General features: G+C 58.5%; 2 protein-coding genes across 6 annotated transcripts in view; one reads left to right on the forward strand and one right to left on the reverse strand.

Annotated features, from left to right (window-relative positions):
* Positions 1 to 8,282: 8,282 nt before the first annotated feature.
* Midn (midnolin) overlaps positions 8,283 to 17,843 on the reverse strand; it is a 10,207-nt gene continuing 646 nt past the window's right edge. Inside the window, exons 1-9 of one of the 5 annotated variants that reach the window (XM_031350430.1) lie at positions 16,823 to 16,845; positions 16,103 to 16,734; positions 14,973 to 15,060; positions 14,713 to 14,775; positions 12,694 to 12,822; positions 12,281 to 12,598; positions 11,945 to 12,086; positions 11,265 to 11,537; positions 8,283 to 10,306 (exon numbers count right to left, since the gene is read on the reverse strand). In XM_031350430.1, coding sequence (XP_031206290.1) covers positions 10,029 to 10,306; positions 11,265 to 11,537; positions 11,945 to 12,086; positions 12,281 to 12,598; positions 12,694 to 12,822; positions 14,713 to 14,775; positions 14,973 to 15,060; positions 16,103 to 16,338 — 1,527 coding nt within the window. In that variant the 5' untranslated portion in view covers positions 16,339 to 16,734; positions 16,823 to 16,845 and the 3' untranslated portion in view covers positions 8,283 to 10,028. Of the gene's footprint in view, positions 10,307 to 11,264; positions 11,538 to 11,944; positions 12,087 to 12,280; positions 12,599 to 12,693; positions 12,823 to 14,712; positions 14,776 to 14,972; positions 15,061 to 16,102; positions 16,735 to 16,822; positions 16,846 to 17,843 lie in introns of those variants that run through there. The other 4 variants (XM_031350431.1, XM_031350429.1, XM_031350433.1 and 1 more) reach the window with 4 other exon arrangements.
* The window catches only part of Cbarp (CACN subunit beta associated regulatory protein), a 19,063-nt gene continuing 18,188 nt past the window's right edge, over positions 16,969 to 17,843 (forward strand). Inside the window, exon 1 of the mRNA XM_031350428.1 lies at positions 16,969 to 17,615. The gene's annotated coding sequence lies outside the window, so the exon portion shown is untranslated. The remainder of the gene's footprint in view (positions 17,616 to 17,843) is intronic.

Consider the following 17,843-nt stretch of genomic DNA (forward strand, 5'->3'; position numbering starts at 1 on the left):
TTTTGCGATAACAAAGACCACAAGAGAGTGCTGGATCCTCTGGATGCAGAGTTACAGACAGCTGTGAACTTCTATGTGGATGCTGAGATTTGAACCCAGGTCCTCTGCAAGAACAACCAGTGCTCTTTACCACTAGGCCATTTTGGTCCTTTGAGACAACCTACATTTTTCAATCTATCCTTGAACTCCGTGGCCTCACCACCCAAGTGGCTGAGATAACAGACCCTCGACTCCACTGTGGTTTCATCTCCCTCCACTGTGGTTTTGAGAGTCCTGAGTCGCCTTTGTAAGGATCCTAACCCCCATCTAAGGCAGTCCACCTCTCCCTTCAATGGTTTCTGCTTACTATACTGCCTGAGGAGCAAGCCAAGGCAGACATCTCCTTAGATATCAGTGATTGGAAAGCCACACTTCAGCACTGCCCCCTTGGAGAGAGAACAGTCTGGTGATATTGAGAACTGAGACATCCCAACCCTGCTCCAAGCCTCAGACTCACTGACCTTCAGATGAAGTTGGTCGAGGTGACCCAGCTGTCACCAGGAGAAGAATGCCAGGACCCCTCAGGGACTCAATGCTCCCCTCCCCCTAGACAGCAGCCGGTGACTCATGGCCACCCCCTCTGCACCTCGCTGTCTGCACGCAGCCCTCCCATCCCCGTCAGAGCAGCCTGCTGCGTCAGCCACTCACGCAAGGAGGTTATTAAAAAGAGCTGAGAGACCAAGATGCCTTCCCTCCCTCAACGTGCGCAATCCAGGAGGGGAGGGGAGGGGATCATGCCTTACAGGGACCGCTGGACCACAAGCCAGCAGAGCCAGAAGCAACAATCCTACTATGTGCCCGCTGAAGGGGAAATCGAATTCCTGTGATCCCAGCTCCTAGGATCATGCTGGGCCCCTAGCCTGGCTCACATTCTGACATCTTCCAGTTCCTGGTTTTGAGAATTGCCGTACTCAGTCTTTGATTCATTCATTCATTCATTCAACCAGCACCCACTTACTAAGCTTACTACCAAGCGGCTCATTTGGGCCGGGCTCCACCATTATCCATAGCCATTTTCGAGTCCCCAAGAAAGCGTGAAAATGTGTGACCCGGCGATACCGTTTCAGCGTGCATTTCTTGCGCCTTTAATGTACTTGTGTCTAAAGTATGCTCCCGTGTACTTACCTGTGACCACGTGGACAGGTGGCTCAGCGTGCCAACCATGAGCTTTTGTCTCTCTTGGTGGGCTTTAAAGGAGGCTGAAACCCTGTCATACACACCCCATCTCCACCTACACTGAGAATCCCTGAACCACGGGCGAATCAAAATAGTGCTCCCTGCCCGATAAGGACAGGAGAGGGCGCTACAGCCTCGGCTGGAGTGTTCAGGACTCATGTCCCACCTCTTACCAGGCGGTCGCCAGCTGCTTGGCCAGGCTATGGCCACTAGACGTCACCATCGTGGACAGTTATCATTGACAGTATCAGTGCTGGTTTACCTTCGCTGTGCCCAGCCCGGTGGTAGATGGGCTGCACGCTAGAGGTTTTGCTCCTGCGCGTCCGGGCAGAGCTCTTGGCCCTGTGTCGCCCATAGGGACACTAGTGGATGCGCCCAAAGGGGGCTGTCGTGGATCCCATGTGTCTTTTATAAGTCCGAGAGTGGGGCAGGGTGTCAGCTGCTCCCCTAGAAGGCGAGCTCAATCAGTCCTGATCTCGGGCTTACCCTGCACCCCACTCCGCTGCTGGGTGTCGCTATAGAGACGATGAGGGGTGTCGCCTCCACCTCCCCACCCCCGGTTCCCCGCCCGCCCGCCGGATCCTCCAGGACCCAGGCTAATGACCGGGCGGGAGACGGTAATAAGCGTCTGGGTTGGGGACGGGCGTGGCCCGGGATGAAAGGCGCGCGTGTGTGGGGGGGGCACCCCGGGGCCGGGTAATTACCGCCCCCTTCTCAGCGGGGCGGGGGCCGGGGACACTGCACCTGGCCTCTGCCCGGCGGGGGCGTACAAGTGGGACGGTGATGGCAAAGCCTGGAACCCGCCCAGTTGGCCTGGGATCCTCTGGGACCAGAGCCAGGGTGGAAGATGCAGCCTATGCATCTGTTGCCAGGTGTGGCACACATGTGTGCACGTGGGCAGAAGACCCGTAGGGACCTAGATGGAAACGTAAGTAAGGATTTAGGGAAAACATCTGGATCCCGTGGACAGAGGAAATGGATTTGTCAAGCAAGTGTGAAGACGACGACGTAGTCATCTTTGCATGACTGACCTATGTTCCCTAAGGACAGGATGGGTGGGCAGGGTGCTGTGACGCCAACATACATGAGCACAACCTGGATGTGGATGCTCAGGGCAGGGCTAGGTGTGTGTGACTGGGTGGGCCAGCACCCACGGAGGTAATGTAGCCATCTATGCCTGTGACTCATGTTCCCGGGTGGGCACAAGAGAGAGCTGTGTCAGAGGCACCTGCGTCCTCCCCATTAGTGAGTCCAGATAGAATTACCTGTAAGGGTTAAGTTTGCCTTTTCACGAGAGGGCTCTGATGCCTCAGGAGGCCCCAGGTGTCTGGGCCTCTGCAGCTCAGAGAGACTGCATTCTGCCTCTGGAAGGGGTCTGTGGCCAGGGCGGGCTAGGCTCAAGTTCCTGTGACTCATCCCTCTTGCAGCCCTGAGTCACACCCCAGGAATGGAAATAGGAAAGCTTGGGAGGCCTGGCCCTTAAGGCTCTTGCCCAGACCTGGGCCTTGAGCGGCAGAGGGACGCCTCAGACAGCACACGCATCCTATGACATGCCACACCGTACACGTGCACACCCACACCCTCTGCAGCAGACTTGTCAGGCTCAGTCACAAACTCAACATGCTTTTGGTATCTGGTAGATTGCATGCATCCTGGAGGGTCCTTAAGGGTTTCCTAGATCTGCTTGCCTGCCTTTAATAGATGGCTGGGACTGGAAAACAGTGCTATTGCACTGAAGCCAGGTCAGGGCTGTAGGAAACAGGAGCATGCATTCATTCACAAGGTCTATACCAGATGTCCCAAAACCACCAGCGACCCTACAGTGATGCCCAGTAAACCCTGGAAGCTAGGTGATTCATCATCCTGGGAACTGACCTATTTGGGTTCCTAAAACTAGTGGAAGGGGCCGGGCGGTGGTGGCACACGCCTTTAATCCCAGCACTTGAGAGGCAGAGGCAGGCAGATTTCTAAGTTCGAGGCCAGCCTGGTCTACAGAGTGAGTTCCAGGACAGCCAGGGCTACACAGAGAAACCCTGTCTCAAAAAACAAAAAGCAAAAACAAAATAAACAACAACAACAAAAATAGTGGAAGGGAGGGGTTGGAAGGCATCAACCCCTAGGGGTCCTCAAATGCTCTTGAGCAAGGGCTACATCCACCCCCATCACCCCTGGAGCAGGAAGAACCACCCCTCTTTCACCTTGTCCACTCACAATATGCCCACCCAAACACATCTCTAACAGTAGTGTGGGCTCCCTTGTAGGGGTAACACACTAACAGGCTCCCTGGAAACAGGTAAGCTAAGAAGCTTCCGCCTTGGGCTGGTGGCTTGCAGTACTTCCTCTACACTTAGCTGCATAGGGACAGTCACATGTGTGCACAAATCCCCAGGTCACCAAGCATCTGTCCACCTCAGGGTGCCTGGAGGGTCCCCGTGCAAGCACACACCCTGGACACCTGTCCACCCAGCTGCAGAGGGTCAGCTGTAGCCCACGGGCTCAGCTGTCTGGGTAGGCGGCACCCAGGCATCTCCCTGGCCCCATTGCTTCATCTGAGAAGTGAGTGGGATCTGGGGAGCCTCCAGGGTCTGACAGGGACTAGGTCAAGGGCGGCAGCTGAGTTGTCTCCTCCTCTGCGATGGCTGTCAACTCTTGAGCTGTCACCTAACTGCCCCAATTTGGGTGGCTTTCCAAGATTTTGCAAAATTCTTCCTTTTTGTCCTTGTGAGACAGGGTCTCAGGAAGTCGATGTGTAGTGGACAATGACCGAGAACTCTGATCCTCCTGTCTCTGCCTCTCCAGGCCAACAAAAAGACAGTAGTCACGTTCTTAGGGCACATCTGTCTCCAACAATCACACTATTTCCCAGTCGGACCAGAGGCAGTTCAGGGAGCCCCCTGCTTCTCCTTGGCTGGCCTATGGTTATGCTTGGGGGAGGAGGGCTGCCTTTAGTCGTAGGTGTCTTGAGTTTGCTAGGCAAATATCCCAACTCTTGGGGCAAGAGTGATATCCCAGCAGTCAAAAGCACTGGCTGCTCCTCAGAGCACTGGGGTCGGGTGGACTCCCAGTACCCACAGCGTGACTTACAACCATTTGTAACTGCAGTTCCAGGGAATTCAAACCAAAGTCCTCTTGTGGCTTGGCGACCCCCAGGCCTGAACACGGTGCACATACACACACTCACACAAAACATTCAAACAACAGAAAGAAGTCAACGTAAAACAATAAGCATAAACAAATGCCAGCTGTTCCTTTTTTTCTCCCCTGTGGGGAACACAGAACTTCAGGCATGCTAGGCCAGCACTTACTAAAGAGCCAGATACCCAGCCTACCCAGCTGCGAGTGTGTGTGTGTGTGTGTGAGGGGATGGGGGGGGCGTGTATATCACTAAATTGCCCAGGCTGGCCTTGAACTAGCAATCTCCAACCTCATCCCCACCTAGGAACAGTCATTAGGACATATATGGTCCTGGATGCTCAAGAATCAAAGTGTGGGGTTATGATGAGTTACATGGGTGTTGTGCAATGGGAGCCTGGCCCACAGTCCTTGTTAAATGCTTCTGGCCAGAGCAGCTGCGCTGTCTGGAGGCCTCTTGGTCAGTGGTGTTCTGCTTAAATTATTGTGGGGAATGACAGCTGTCTATGGCTGCCTGCTGGGGTGAGGGTGAGCTCCTTCTTCCATAAGGGCCTGTCCTGCCCACATTCCAGAATGGTTAGGGGCACCATCTCCTGTCCCCTCCCCCCCCCCAACGCTCCCTGCCTGTTCTGAGAGGACCTCTGACCCACCTCCTGACCAGTCCCCTGGACACCCAAAGTAGCAGCTGGGCCCACGTCTGTGGGCGGGGGCGGAGGTTGGAATGTGTTGGGGGGAGGGTGAAGAAGGGGGGCGGAAGTGGGGGAGGGGAGGGGCGGGACAGCCAGTGAAAAGACGAAAATAGAGGGGCTTGGATGGAGACAGAAATAGAAAAAAAAAACCTTGAAGGGACCAAGGCAAGGAACCAGCCAGCCTTGCACTGGAGGCGCAGGGAGTCTTCCAGGTGACAGCCTTCCTCCTCCACCTGGCAGGCTGAGTGGCTCACCTGCCCCGCGTGACACAGGGGAGGACTTGGTGGCCGTGGGTGGGGCTGGAATCAGACTCCAGGGAAGATCTCCACGCCCAGCCGTCGCCAGCATAGCCTCCTTCCCAAGGCTGGGCAGGAGGGTGGAGCTGTTTGGGGCCCCACGGGGGCGGTTGTGCCCTGCGGGTACCATCTCTGGCCTCCTCCACGGGTTCTGCTCCTCCTAGCTGCCCACGCAGAGCCACCTCCAGACCTCTGACATCTCAGAGCTTACTGCCAGGTCCCCACTGGAAAGTGCCCCCTCACAGACTCTGGCAGGAAGCCATGACCCGTAATGACCTCTTCCTGCCCGCCCCCGGCTGCCTGGTCACAGAGATCTGCCCATCTGTGAGGTTACCCTCTTGCGGCTTTGGCAAACACCACCATTCCTTGTCGCCAGCCTCTACCCTCATCTTCTCACCCTAGGACAGCCTGGGTATAAGCACCCGACTGGTTTTGACCTTGCAGTCACCCTTCTACCTCAGCCTCTTGAGTGTTGAGATGACACTTGTGCGCCACCCACCTCTCCCTGACTTTAAGGAGACCACAGGCAAGGACAGCTGATGATAACCTGGAGTCCCTGACCCAGGGTTGTTCTCTGCTCATCCAAAGTGAGAGCATGCACTTTAAAATCTTTGCCCTTCCCATCCTCCATCCCTTCCATGAGCCCTCGCAGCTTCTTCTGGATGATTGGAATTTCATGCAGTGCAAACCTGTTCTACTGTTTCTGCCTCCACCTCCCAAAGGGTGATTATAACCAGGGTCATGGCCAGGCGCCCCACCCCCATCTACTCAAGTCTAGACTTGGGGGATCTCCTTCAAGGCCCTCACCAGGTTTTCTTTTTCCTATCTCACCAACCTCCTCACAGCTTAACCTGACTGCAGCCGCAACACACCCTATCTCTCTTCCAACAACACATGGCAAACTCCTATTCGTCCCGCAAAGCCCCCTCCTACAGGTTGCCCTTCCATCTTCAAGTCCTCCCAAGAGGCGGGAAACTGTTGGAGAACCGGTGAAGGTCAATCAACTGGATGTTGATACGGCCAGAAAATGCCAGTGTGCAAAGCGGGGTACTCCTTGGCATGCCTGTGCTGGGGAGTCCACGTGCGACGCCCCCAGTGACGCCCCCTCTTCCGTCCAGGCCCAGCAGCAGCCGTCAAGCCTGCGTTGCGAATCCAGCCCCCAAGTTTGCATACACGCGGGCAGCAGGGCGGGGCCCTGCGCCTCCGCGCTGGCGCACTCGGCTTTGCCAGGCTAAAGTCCCGCCTCCAGAAGGCAACCTCAAGCTATTGGCTATTCTGAAAGACGGAAAGGAGGTTTCGCCAATGAGACATTCCCATGGGGGCGGAGTCTGGGCCGAAGCTCAGGCGGGGGCGGACAGGGCGCTCTCCCCGCGATGACGTCGGGAGCCCCCGCCTGGCGCGTTGCCCTGACAACCGCGTTTCCATCTCATCGGGTTTCCGGGGGGGAGGCCCCCTCCCATTCAGCTTTTTCCTCAATGGGGTGTTGTGGGGGGGGAGCGGAAGGAAGCGAAAGGCCTACCCGCCCCTCTGTGATTTCGGCAGCCATTGCTGTCTGAGCCTCAGTTTACCTCTCCTTACTGGCATGCGCTCTACGTTGGGGCTAGGATGACTGTCTCCTGGGGTTGTAGGTCCGTACGCGCTGAGCACGAGCTGAGTGCCGAAAGCTCTGTGATCTGGGGTGTCCTAACCTCACAGGGTTGTGACATTTTTCTCCCCAACACACATGCACCTTTAGGACAACCATCTCAAGGATCAGACCTTGAGGTCTCCTGGGACCTCTCTCATCGCCCTGCTGGTGGGTTTGGTTGGAGGATTCCTGCCTGGCTAGTGACGCAGGCGCCTCCCTTCCTGGCTCCAAGGGGCAGCTGCCCCTCCCCCAGGGCTGACACACGGGTTCTTCCCACCCTCACCTATGTCCTGTGCCCTCACATGTCCCCAAACATTTGAGCCCAATGACCATGAACTCTCCAGGGATCAGGCTTGACGGGACATCCGCCTTCCTGGCGTGGGCGCGGGACGATTTGGGGGTGACTTGGCGGAGGGAGGGGCCGAAAACCCTTAAGGAGTTGTTCCAAGCCACCCTTGGGGAAGGCAGCTTTTCTCACCCAGTGAGGCTCTCTCGCCCTGAGGCGAGGACTAGCTTCAAACCACAGGCCTATACCTCCAGGCCCAGTGCTGGAGTGGGGGGTGGGGGCACTCAGTTTTCTGGGCTGGAAAATGGGAGTGTAAATTACTTGTGATTGTAGGCCTGGAGACCACTGAAAAATAAAGAGAATTAACAGTCTGAGCGATAGATAACTCTCAGCTCAGCCCCCGAGAAGCGCCTTATGGGGCCTTGAGGAGCGCTAGGTTGGCTTGCCAATGGGGGCAGGAAAAGGTGGGCGTCCACCTTGGCAAGTTCCCAGGCGTAACCAGAGACTGTTGTGCCCACATGGGGCATGGCTGGAGCAGAGGCCTGGAGGTGCGTGATCCTCCTGGGTGGAATGCGCAGGTGTGGCCCCCGAGAGGCAGGTCACAAGAGGCTGAGGTCTAGCTCCCTGAGAACCTCAAGTCGCAGCGCCCTTTGCAGCTCTAGCCAGGGGCAGAAGCAGAGCGTGCGACTCCCAGGCACTTCCCAGTTTCTGGGTTGGAGCAATGCCTCCCACTCCTGGGAGCTGGGAAGCCCTGCCCCAGCACTGACTCCCAAGTTCCCGTCTTCAGCCCACTTCAGAGCCAGGAACTGAGGGTGAAAGCGTCGCCCAGGGCAAGCCCCGGCCCCACACCCAAAGGGACTTCCGGCCTTGAGTAGCAGGAAGTGGCCGGGCCCTCCCTCCCTCCGCCCTAAGCAGCTTCCTGCCGGTCCCAAGCTGGGGAAGCGAGCGACATGGGAAACCATTTGCGGGAACCAGGGCACGCTACTCACCGGACAAGGGGCCTGGGGACACTTGAAGGAAGAAGCAGGGGCCAGAGCTCATGTCTCATTTTCGTTTATTTGAAATTCGGTGCTCGTGTAAGGTTTTTCTTTTTCCCTCAAAATTTATTTCAAAAGGAGACTTGGGCGAGGTGGAACCCCCATAGCCCGATTCTTCTCCCCCCCAACCCCCCCCCGAGGGTGGCTAATGCTATCTGGGGAAGTCATAGGGAAGAGAGAACTATGGGTGGGCTCCTGTCTGAGGCCTCCACCCTCAGCCCAGTGGACATATCACAGGCAGCTTAAAAAAAAATCCTAAAAAAAAAACCCAAAACACACATTTAAATAGGTATTCAAGACAGCTTAAAAAAATGCACCCACTCACCCCCCCTCCCTTTTCTTTTTGGGAAAAAAAAAAATTAGAAAAAAAAAAAAAAACCTTATTCTTGCTTGGCCTCTACCGTTCAGGATCCCCTTCCCACCCACCCACCCCAAAAAACCTTTACAGCTAGTCAACACACGTTCACATCCCAAACCATTAAGGTTTAAACACACAGTGGGGAGAGACAAGGATGGGTTCACAGCCTAGAACAAAGGAACAGTGGACAGGTGGAGTCTAGACAACGTGGACAGATGTCAGGGGTGGGCACACATCCCATTTATCACAAAAATCTCAAAATGTGGAGGAAAAAACTCCCCACGAGATTCACCCCTGCTGTATCGACCCCAACTTCAGGGAAGGGCTCTTTCACCCATGGAGCCAATGTGGACCAGCAGTGCGCCCTCCCTAGGTGGGATTAATGCAGTCACAGCTCAGCACCCCTCTTCCCATCCCCGGCTGCAGACTGGGCCTGGAGAAGAGGTATGGGGGTGTCTTTCTGGGCCCCCCTCCTACAACCTACCCCAGTTTCTTTCTTTTTTTTCCTAGAGGATAGCAACCATTACTGGCTCAGTCAGAAAAATGAAATCTATAAATAGTCTCCCAAGCTCCATTGGGAAGGAAGGTTAGGGAAATAAGTGGGTGTGTGGAGGGAGGGAGGAGACAGTGAGGCCAGTGTCCAGAGAGGGTGACCCGGAGGCCTGTCCATTCTTGTGAGGAAAAGGAGCATCCCCCACCTGACCAAAGGACAGCCACCTGCTTCAGCTTTTTCCATCGAACTAGCTTTTGTGGCAAGAGCAAGGCCAGCCAGGCGTGGCGGCAAAGGCCTGTCATTGTAGCACTTGGGAGACTGAGGCAGGAGGAAGGCTGTGAGTTAAGTGGGCTTCGTGGATAAAGGAACCCTCTGTGAGTCTATTAGCTTCCGGGGTGGGAGGGGTGAGGGATCCAGCTGGCCTGGAACCGTGGCCAAGTCTGCAGACGGGGGTGGGGGGTGGGGACTCATCCTGGGGTCCCCAACCCTCATCTGTAAAGTGCTTGGAGAATCTACATTGAGTTAAAAACCTGAATTGGGTTATGGAAGGGGGTGGGGAGAGCTAGGCAGAGCGGAAGGGCTGGGGTGGGTGGCTTCCTCCGTCTGGGCCATCTGGGAACAGACTGCTACATATTTGGAGCTGGAGAAGGTGGGAGGGAAGGGCCCTGTCGCAGAGGCCGTGACCATGGTAAGGGAAGGAAGAGAAGTGGGCATGTGACTAGGGATGCAGGGCAGACAATTGGGGAGGAGCTAAAAAAGAATCAGAAAGGCTGGTAAGTGGCAACGGAGGTGACCTCGTGCCCCCCAGAGCTGGGCCGCTCAGCGTCCAGTCTGTGGTGTCCTCCTGCCCCGTGTGTGGGATAGGGGATGTACAGACCCAAAGGGACTGGATCCTTTAAGCCACCACAAACTCGGACTGGATATCCGGATTGACTTCAGGCTTCCAAACCGAGTCCTCAAAGTCGAGGCCCAAGCCTGTGGCCTCGCTGGGGCTACCTCCACCCCCACTGCTGCTGCTGTCGCTACGGCCAGCTTTGCGGCTGGGGGTCCAGTGATAAGGACCCCGGGCGTCCCGCCGTGCCTTCCTTCGCAGGCGCTTCTGCTGCAGCAGGAGCTGGAGGCGTTCCACTTTGCATCGTGTGGCGCGGTTCTCTGTCTGCCGAAGACGGTCTCCTACAAAAGGAGACAGGCACCTGTTAATCTTGAGCTCCCCACTGAAGGGGCTGGAGCAGCAAATGTTGACAGCAAGGCCCTTGCAATGTGCAAGGAAGCACAGGGCCCCAGGCTGTCCTCTAGTTACTGGAGCATGCTGGGAGAGCAGGCAGGGCTGCAGGCTGAGTAAGTGTTGCACAGGACTTTAGTCACAGAAGAAATGCAGGAAGTAAACTGGGCTTGGTGGTGCACGCCTTTGATCCCAGCACACAGGGAGGGGAAGGAGAGGCTTGGGGATCGTAGTGAGTTCCAGGGCTGCTGGAGTTACGTAGTAAGACCCCGGAACAAAAGGAAAAAAAAATGCAAAGTATAGCTGGGTCCACCAGTCACCTATTGCTTAGGAAGCAGAGAGGCAAACTCTCCAAGTTCAGGAAAACCCCTCTGAAAAAAACAGGGCAGAATGCTTGATGCCGGAGGAAGCCTGCAGAGAATTCCCAGGGAGGTGCTGGGGGCCTTGCTAATGAAATAGAAAAGCCAAACCAAAAACCCTACAAGAACCCTGTTTCCAGAACAAGTAGTACAAAGCTTGTGCCTCAGTTTCCTCTTGTGAACAGGACTTGGAGGCAGGTGATCTAGGTAGGGCATCGTATATACCACCACCCCACAGCTTGGGTTGGGGTGGGCATGTCTGGCACAATCTGGGGGGCTAGAACTGAGTCAGCCATTCACAGAAAGTGCCAAAGGCCATCTGGAGAGCGGCCTGGGGAGGGGGAAAGGAAGTGGGGGGAGCCCCCTGGGGCTCACAAGGACACACTGTGTGGCAACAGTTGCCTCCTTTTCTCCTAGCTAGGGCAGGTCTGGGGGGGAGAGCAGCTGCCAGCTCCAGGGGGTCCCCTGACAGGTCAGCTGTCCCCTCACAAGCCAGCACACACAGAGGGAGCCTTGAGGAACGGGAGGCTGGGTGGGGGGTGGGACTCACCAGGGGGCTTGCACATTCGGATCTGGCTCTGGCCCTGGAGCAGGGATGTGGGGGATGTGGCTGCCAGCTTTTCACAGGAGGTAGTTTTGGGGGTGAGGTCGGGGGCTGGTGAGGCAGGTGAGCACTGCGCGTGGCAGCGGAGCTGGGTCAGTGAGGGTGGCATGCCCTGGTAATGCCTCGTGGCACTTAGGAGGTCATTGAGTATCTGCAGAATGGTGCCGATGTCACGCCGAGGCCGCCCACTACTGTCCTGGCAGTTGGGGTGCAGTGTGCCTGTAGGAGGAGAGGATCATGAGCTCAAGTCGTCAAAGTTCTAGAAGTGTGTCAGCAAGAAAAGGCAGACACATGTGTGCACACTGGGTATGCTGCAGGTGTCCAGGTCTGGTGGTATACATCTGTCAGCCTAGCTACTCTGGAGGCTACAGGGCCTCAAACTCCAAGCCACTGCTGGGCAGTGGTGGCGTACACCTTTAATCCCAGCACTCGGGAGGCATGGGCATAGGCTGGGGAAGGGGCTGAGGGTGTGGCTCAGCAGTAGAATGTGGCCTAGGCACTGTCCCCAATGTCGCAGGGAAGCACACATAACCACACTCACACAGATGGCATGCCCCAGATTCCAGAGGAAAATGTTTAGTGAGCACAGCCAGCCCATAGGATCTCAAAGTGGTGGTGACACCTACCAGAGAAGGTCCCTGAGAAGACCCCTGGAGCGTGGTTCACGAAGCTCTCAATGACCGCACCGGGTTTGCGGGATCGAGGGGTGGGGCTGCTGCCTGGGGTCGAAGTGGCGTTGCTGCTGGCGGGTGGAGAACAGTCCATCTGCTGGTGGGAGATTGGCAAATGGATATTGTTGTGATGGGTCCACTCCTCGGTTCAGATTTCCCCAGCCTCTAGGGCAGTCAGTGTCAGAGACTGTCCGGGTTCCAGGCGTGCTGTTTCACCTCAACAGCGTTTGATACAAGGCTACCAGCTGGAGCCCTCAAAATCTTCCCCAGTGTAAGTATCTGCATCCTCACCTCAGGACAGGTCGTGGAAGCTGCGTGGGATCGGAAGGAGCCAGCGGTGACAGGTGAGGGGGATGCAGGTGAAGAAGGGCTGCTGGATACTGGGGGGACACGGGCGGCACTGGACACCGGCCTACAAGGCGAGGACACTGGGGTGGCTACACTGGAGTCTCCCCTAGCGGCGGCGGCTGCTGCGGCGGCGGCAGCAAGCACATGGCGGTGCTGGAGTGGGGCGTGCTGGGCCGCCAGTTGCAACTGTACAAACATCATGTGATCCCCAACTCGAAGGGCCAGGGTCAAAGGCGAGCGGCCTGACAAAAAGTCACTGACCTGAAGAGACAAGTGGGAGACCTCATCAGCCAATGCGCCTCTCACCTATGATGCCCCCAGCCCAACCCAGCCCAGCTCTCCCCGCAGTGTGTGACCTGGGGCCTCTCGCCGCCCCTCTCTGGGCTCTGGGGTCCCTGTCGGTGCCACGGACGCTTAAATAAAATCAATCTGTATTTCCGGAAGCCTCCTCCGGCAGCCCGGCCTGGCCCGGGTGTCGCTGGGGGCTGTGGGGGGGACAGAGGTGGGTCAGATTGGAGCCTCTGGCTCTTCCCAGCCAACTTGGGTCTTTTAAAGGGGAAACTGAGACCAGAAGGGATGGGGCCCAGCTGATGGTCACTGCCCTCCCTGAAGTATAATGCACCTGTCCCTTTCCCACCTCAGTCCCCAGATATTGGAAGCCTGTGAATCTAGCAGAGGAGGATCCTGTCAAGCTATCCTTCACAGCTAAGCCATACACCAGGGCAAGCTGAATCCTGAAGAGACTCCTCAGTTAACCTTTGCTTTCCCAAGATAAATGTTTATGCGTCCTGGGCTGTGGAGAAGGCAAGGGGAAGCTTGGAGCCTGTCCCCGAGGCCTCCACATGCTCTGGTAAGCAGCTCTCTGACCTGCCAGTCGCTCACACACGCACCCCCACTCTGTGGGGGCTGACCTGTGGGATTACCTGACCCTTGGATACACTGGGCACCCTCCCTCCCACCTCTGGGGCCCTGGCCATCAGCCTTGTTCTCCCCAGAGGCCAGGGTGGGGGGCGGAGGTTTCTGAGAAGTGACATAGAGGCTATGAGTCACACCAGACCGCCTGGCAGAACTCCCTCCCCTGGCTCTGCTGGCAGGGGGCTGGAGGAACCTTCTCCACTTGGAGCCCCATTGGGAGGGGAAGAAGAACTGAGGGGGCAAGGAGGCAATAGATTCTGAACTCCCCAGTCTTGCCACAGATCCTCAATCTCACCCCAGAGAAAGACCTGAAAGTCTTTCTGAGCACCTAGGGTCACCCCCTTCTCCTGTGAGGAGGGAAAATGGGAGGCCAGGTGAGAATTTCCACTGTGGGAATCTCAAGGCTCCACCCACCGACCCCCCCCCCACTGCCTCATGCCAGGCACATCCCCCACAGGCCAGAAGGCAAATCTGCTCAAAGTCGGCCCAGAAAAAAAGCCCCTGCGTCTGGTTTCTAGGACCTCCTGTTCTCCCCAGATCCCTCCCAGAGAGGCAGGACCACTCAGCTCCGGAGCCCTTGTGCCCACTACACGGGGGTGGCAGGACACAGAGTGAAGGCCTTAAACAGGAAGGTTTCCTGTATGTAGGCCCAGGCAGGGGAGTCCAGGAACCCTGCCCAGTCCCCCTGATCAGACCCAGCAAGCAGCGCTCCCCATTCCCCCAGGGCAAGCTAAGGATGCCTGTGTCACTGTACTAGAAAAGCTAGGGGCTGCTAGCAAGGAGGGCCCAGTCCCAGCCAAGAATGTGAGGAGAGGGGGAGGGGGAGGAAAGCCCTCTACAACACTGGGAGTCCTCCTCAGAGCCAGGCCCAGCCTCCCTCCCTGGCTGCTTACTAAATATTTTCTTAACATCCTGAGGAGGCCTCCCTGGCCCAGGGCTGGGTGCCCCTGCCTGTCCCTCCCCATGTTGGGGCAGAGAACAAAGACCAGAGAGAGGAGGGGAGGAGACGGGGTGACTCCCCACCCCTTTGCACTGGCAGAGTAAAGTTTTGTCATCCTGTTTCCACAGAGGTGCAAACGCAACGAATGAGTTATCCTAGGGGCTGCGTACTCCACACTGGGAGAGTTTATGGGGCCTGTGAGGCATGGGCCAAGGTCACCCACAGTCAGGGCTGGTCGAAAGATTGGCCCTTCCCCCCACCGTGGCAGCCACCGTGGGAGAGAAAACTTCTCAAGGTCAGGTGGTCAGGTGCTGGGGAGGCAGGGAGGAAGAGGAAGCGGGGTGACCAGGCCAAGCTGGCATCAAGGCGGGGCTTTCGTCCCCTCCCCCACAGGCCACCAGGGAAGCACAAACAACCGGAGGCTCTCTACGGGTGTCCTGAGAGTTGCCAGGTCTCTAGGTGTGGCCACTGCCTCTACTCTCCCCTTCCCCTGGTTAGAGGGAGGGTGGTGGGTCCTTACCTGGGTCTCAGTCAAACTTTCCAGGGCTTGCATAACGGACTGTTCGGGCCTCGAGGCCTGGGACTACAAAGAGAGGGACGGAAGAGTAACCTCAGAGTGGGTTTAGAGCAGTGAGTGGGGTGGGGGTGGGGGGGGGGAGCCTTGCGTGCTAAGGGCGGTGGGAGAGCTCTTTGCAAGGGGAAGGTGGTGCATTTGTGGAGTGAGGTGGCCAGGGGATTATAGAAGGAAGCCTCTAGGGCACGCGCCCCTCAGTCATTTACCATGAGGCCAGCTTCCACCGTGGGCACGATCGTCAACTTGCTCCCATCCCCCACGCCGAATTCCTGCAGCTTCCCCGAACTGAGCCGGCTGGGGGTAGGAAGGAAGAGGGTGAGACGGGAGACAACACAGAGACGCGGAAGCGGAGGCCGAGAAGGAGGAGGAGGGCTGTGCGTGCCCAAGAAGAGGGGAGGACAGAGGAGCGTTTCCCACCCCACCGCTCTCCAGGCCCGAGTGCCTGTGGGGAGGCCTACTGGCCTGGGAGCCCCCTAAGCCATGACATTTAACTCCAGGTGAAAGCACTAACCCCATCTGCAGGAGACAAGAGACTTTGCTATCACCTGAACCCCCGTGGGCTCTTTGCCACCCTCCCCCGCGCCTCTCTTCAGGCCAGCTCCTGCCTACAACTCTCCAATTCTTGCCCAGGCTCGTCTTTGTGGGCGCCGCGGGGCTCCGGCCCTTTTAGAGAGGCCTTCGGGGGCTCTGCCGACCCAGGCTCCCCCTCCTCCCTCCCCGGCGCAGGCCCGCTGCTCAAACAAAGGAGACCCTCCCCCTCCCGCCCCTCCCCCACTGGGGCCCCTCCGCTGGGGATGGACATTGCGTGTCCCCAGAGGCCCGCGAGGGGACGGGGGGGGGGGGAACTCCCCGGCCTGGAGGCGATTTAAATACCAGGTGGGGGGGAGGTGTGGGGAACCGAGAACAAAGGGGGGTAGAGAGACGCAAGTGATGGGGAGACAGCCAGACGAAGAGGGGGCCGCCAAGCAGATGCGGAAGCGGCGAGACCGCCGGCATAAGGGGACCGCTGTGCACCACCACCCCCCAGACGCACAGAGAACGGACCCCTCCTCGTGCCATCCCGGGGGCCCACAACTCTCCTGCCACCTCTGTGTTTCCCGTGCACCCTGCGGCCCCGCAGGGCGCTCCTGCCTTTGTGCAGACCCCGGCGGGGGAGGGGGCCCAAGCAAGTAAGGCCGAGCAGAGGGCGCCCGAGAGCGCGCGGCGCGCCCCCGCCCCCCGTCTGGCTGCCCCCTGCTTCCCCGCGCGGCGCGCTCTTTGTTCCCGCCCGGGGCCCGGGCCCGAGGGGGCGGCCCGGTGCCAGGGGGCGCGCAGGCGGGGGCGGCGCTCTACCTACGTGTCTTTGTGTAGCAGCGCCAGGCGTTCCTTGGGTACTTTGAGGCGTTGGGACAGCCTTTTGCGCAGCCCTTCCACGGTCTCGTCGTGGGGCACCGACAGGTCGTAGCGGGTCCCTGTGGTGCTGTGGATCGCCAGGCTCATGGGTGCGGCCGACTCTGTGGCCGTGCTCAGCTCGCAGGCGCCGCCGGGGGCCCCGCGCCGGCAGCTCCGGGCGCCGCCGGGCTGCGGCTCCATCCCCGGCGCGCGCAGGAGAACTGGGGGCCTGCGGGTCGCCTCCAATCCTTGCCGGGACTCCCCCGCCGAAACAAGGTCCTCCTCCACTCCGCGAGCGCCCAGAGACAGGAGCAGTGCGTGCGCCCCTTGGGGAAGGTCCCTACGTTAGCAATTGAGCCGGCAATCAAGAATCCGAGTGGTGCTCCGGGGTCGTGTGGGATCCTTAGGTTGCGCCCCGGGGTGGGGTCTGTGATCCGGTTTCAAGGGCGGATGACAGCGACCTGGGTACAGCACGGGGAGGGTCCTACAGAAACGGGGCGAGCTATCTTGGTTCGCACGGTGCCTGGATCCCTCTTGGGTCGTGCTACCCGGCGCGTCCCTTCCCTTAGCAACAGCCGCAGCCGCTGCTCGCAAGATCTGGGGGTGAAAGTACGAAGAAAAAAAAGTTATCATGTATCAACGTTCCAATGGGCGGGACCACCGCCCCCTCCCATTCACTACTTACTCCGCCGGCCTGGCGGCGACCAATCAACACACACAGACCGCCCAGTCCGTCGCGCTACCGGGCCAATGAGGATCGCCGCGGGGCCACCCCACGTGGCAGCGAGACCCTCCCCTTCGCTCCGCCCCGACCTTTCGGTGTCCAATGGAGATGCCAAGAGGGTTGGGCTGATGCCGCTCCTGACCGGCCCCCGCGACCCCCACCCGCGCCCAGAGCCATTCATAAGGCCCAGAGACCTCAACAAAGGGCGGGCGGGCCCTGAGGGTTGCGGACCCGAGTTCGAGGACTTTGCACCTTTCCTCCCCGCCCCTCCGAGGGAGCGTAACCCCTTCGGCCTGCAGCGGGAGCGGTGTGGAGAAAAGGCAAGGAGCCGGCCATTGTTCCCGACTAAGGAACAGGAAATCGTGGCGCCTCCCCGCTGGGTCTGTCCGGGAAGCTACAGCCTGCGGAAGCTGTCGCTTGAGCCCTGAGCCTCATGGCCAAGGGTCGCGGGCTGGCCTCTCAAGGACAGGGCCGTCTTCCGCCCCCGTGGGTGGGTGGATGCAATGATATTGGAGAACCTGGGCGGGACCCACAGTTTGGGCAGGGCCCAGCAGCTCGGTGACGTGGCTTTGATTAGATCCGTCCCTCCCGAGCCAGTGCCACTTCGCGTCCCAACCTAACCCACCCTTCTCTTATTTTTTTTCTGCCTTCCCCCTCATCCCGGGTCGGCCCGTTTCCCGAGGTGCGCCCGCCCAAGCCGTGACGTGACGCGGCGTCCCCGGCTGCGCCCGCGCGCGCCCCGCTCCGGGCAGCGGTGAGTCAGCAGCCCCGGCGCGCCCTCTGCAGTCCCCGCCCGGGAGCGCTGCCCGAGTCCCGGGGGAGTAGTGCTGTGCGTCTTGGCTGGGGAAAGGGCGCGCCGAGAATGGGGGGGGTCTGCATGTGGGGAGGCTCCGTTGAACCTTTAGACTTAGCATGCGGAGAAGACTAAGACCGCACATAAAGGGAAACTGAGTCTATCTACAACTAGTTCAAGGTCACTGGC

The sequence above is a fragment of the Mastomys coucha genome, unplaced genomic scaffold, assembly GCF_008632895.1.
Source record: "Mastomys coucha isolate ucsf_1 unplaced genomic scaffold, UCSF_Mcou_1 pScaffold4, whole genome shotgun sequence".
Classification (NCBI taxonomy): domain Eukaryota; kingdom Metazoa; phylum Chordata; class Mammalia; order Rodentia; family Muridae; genus Mastomys; species Mastomys coucha.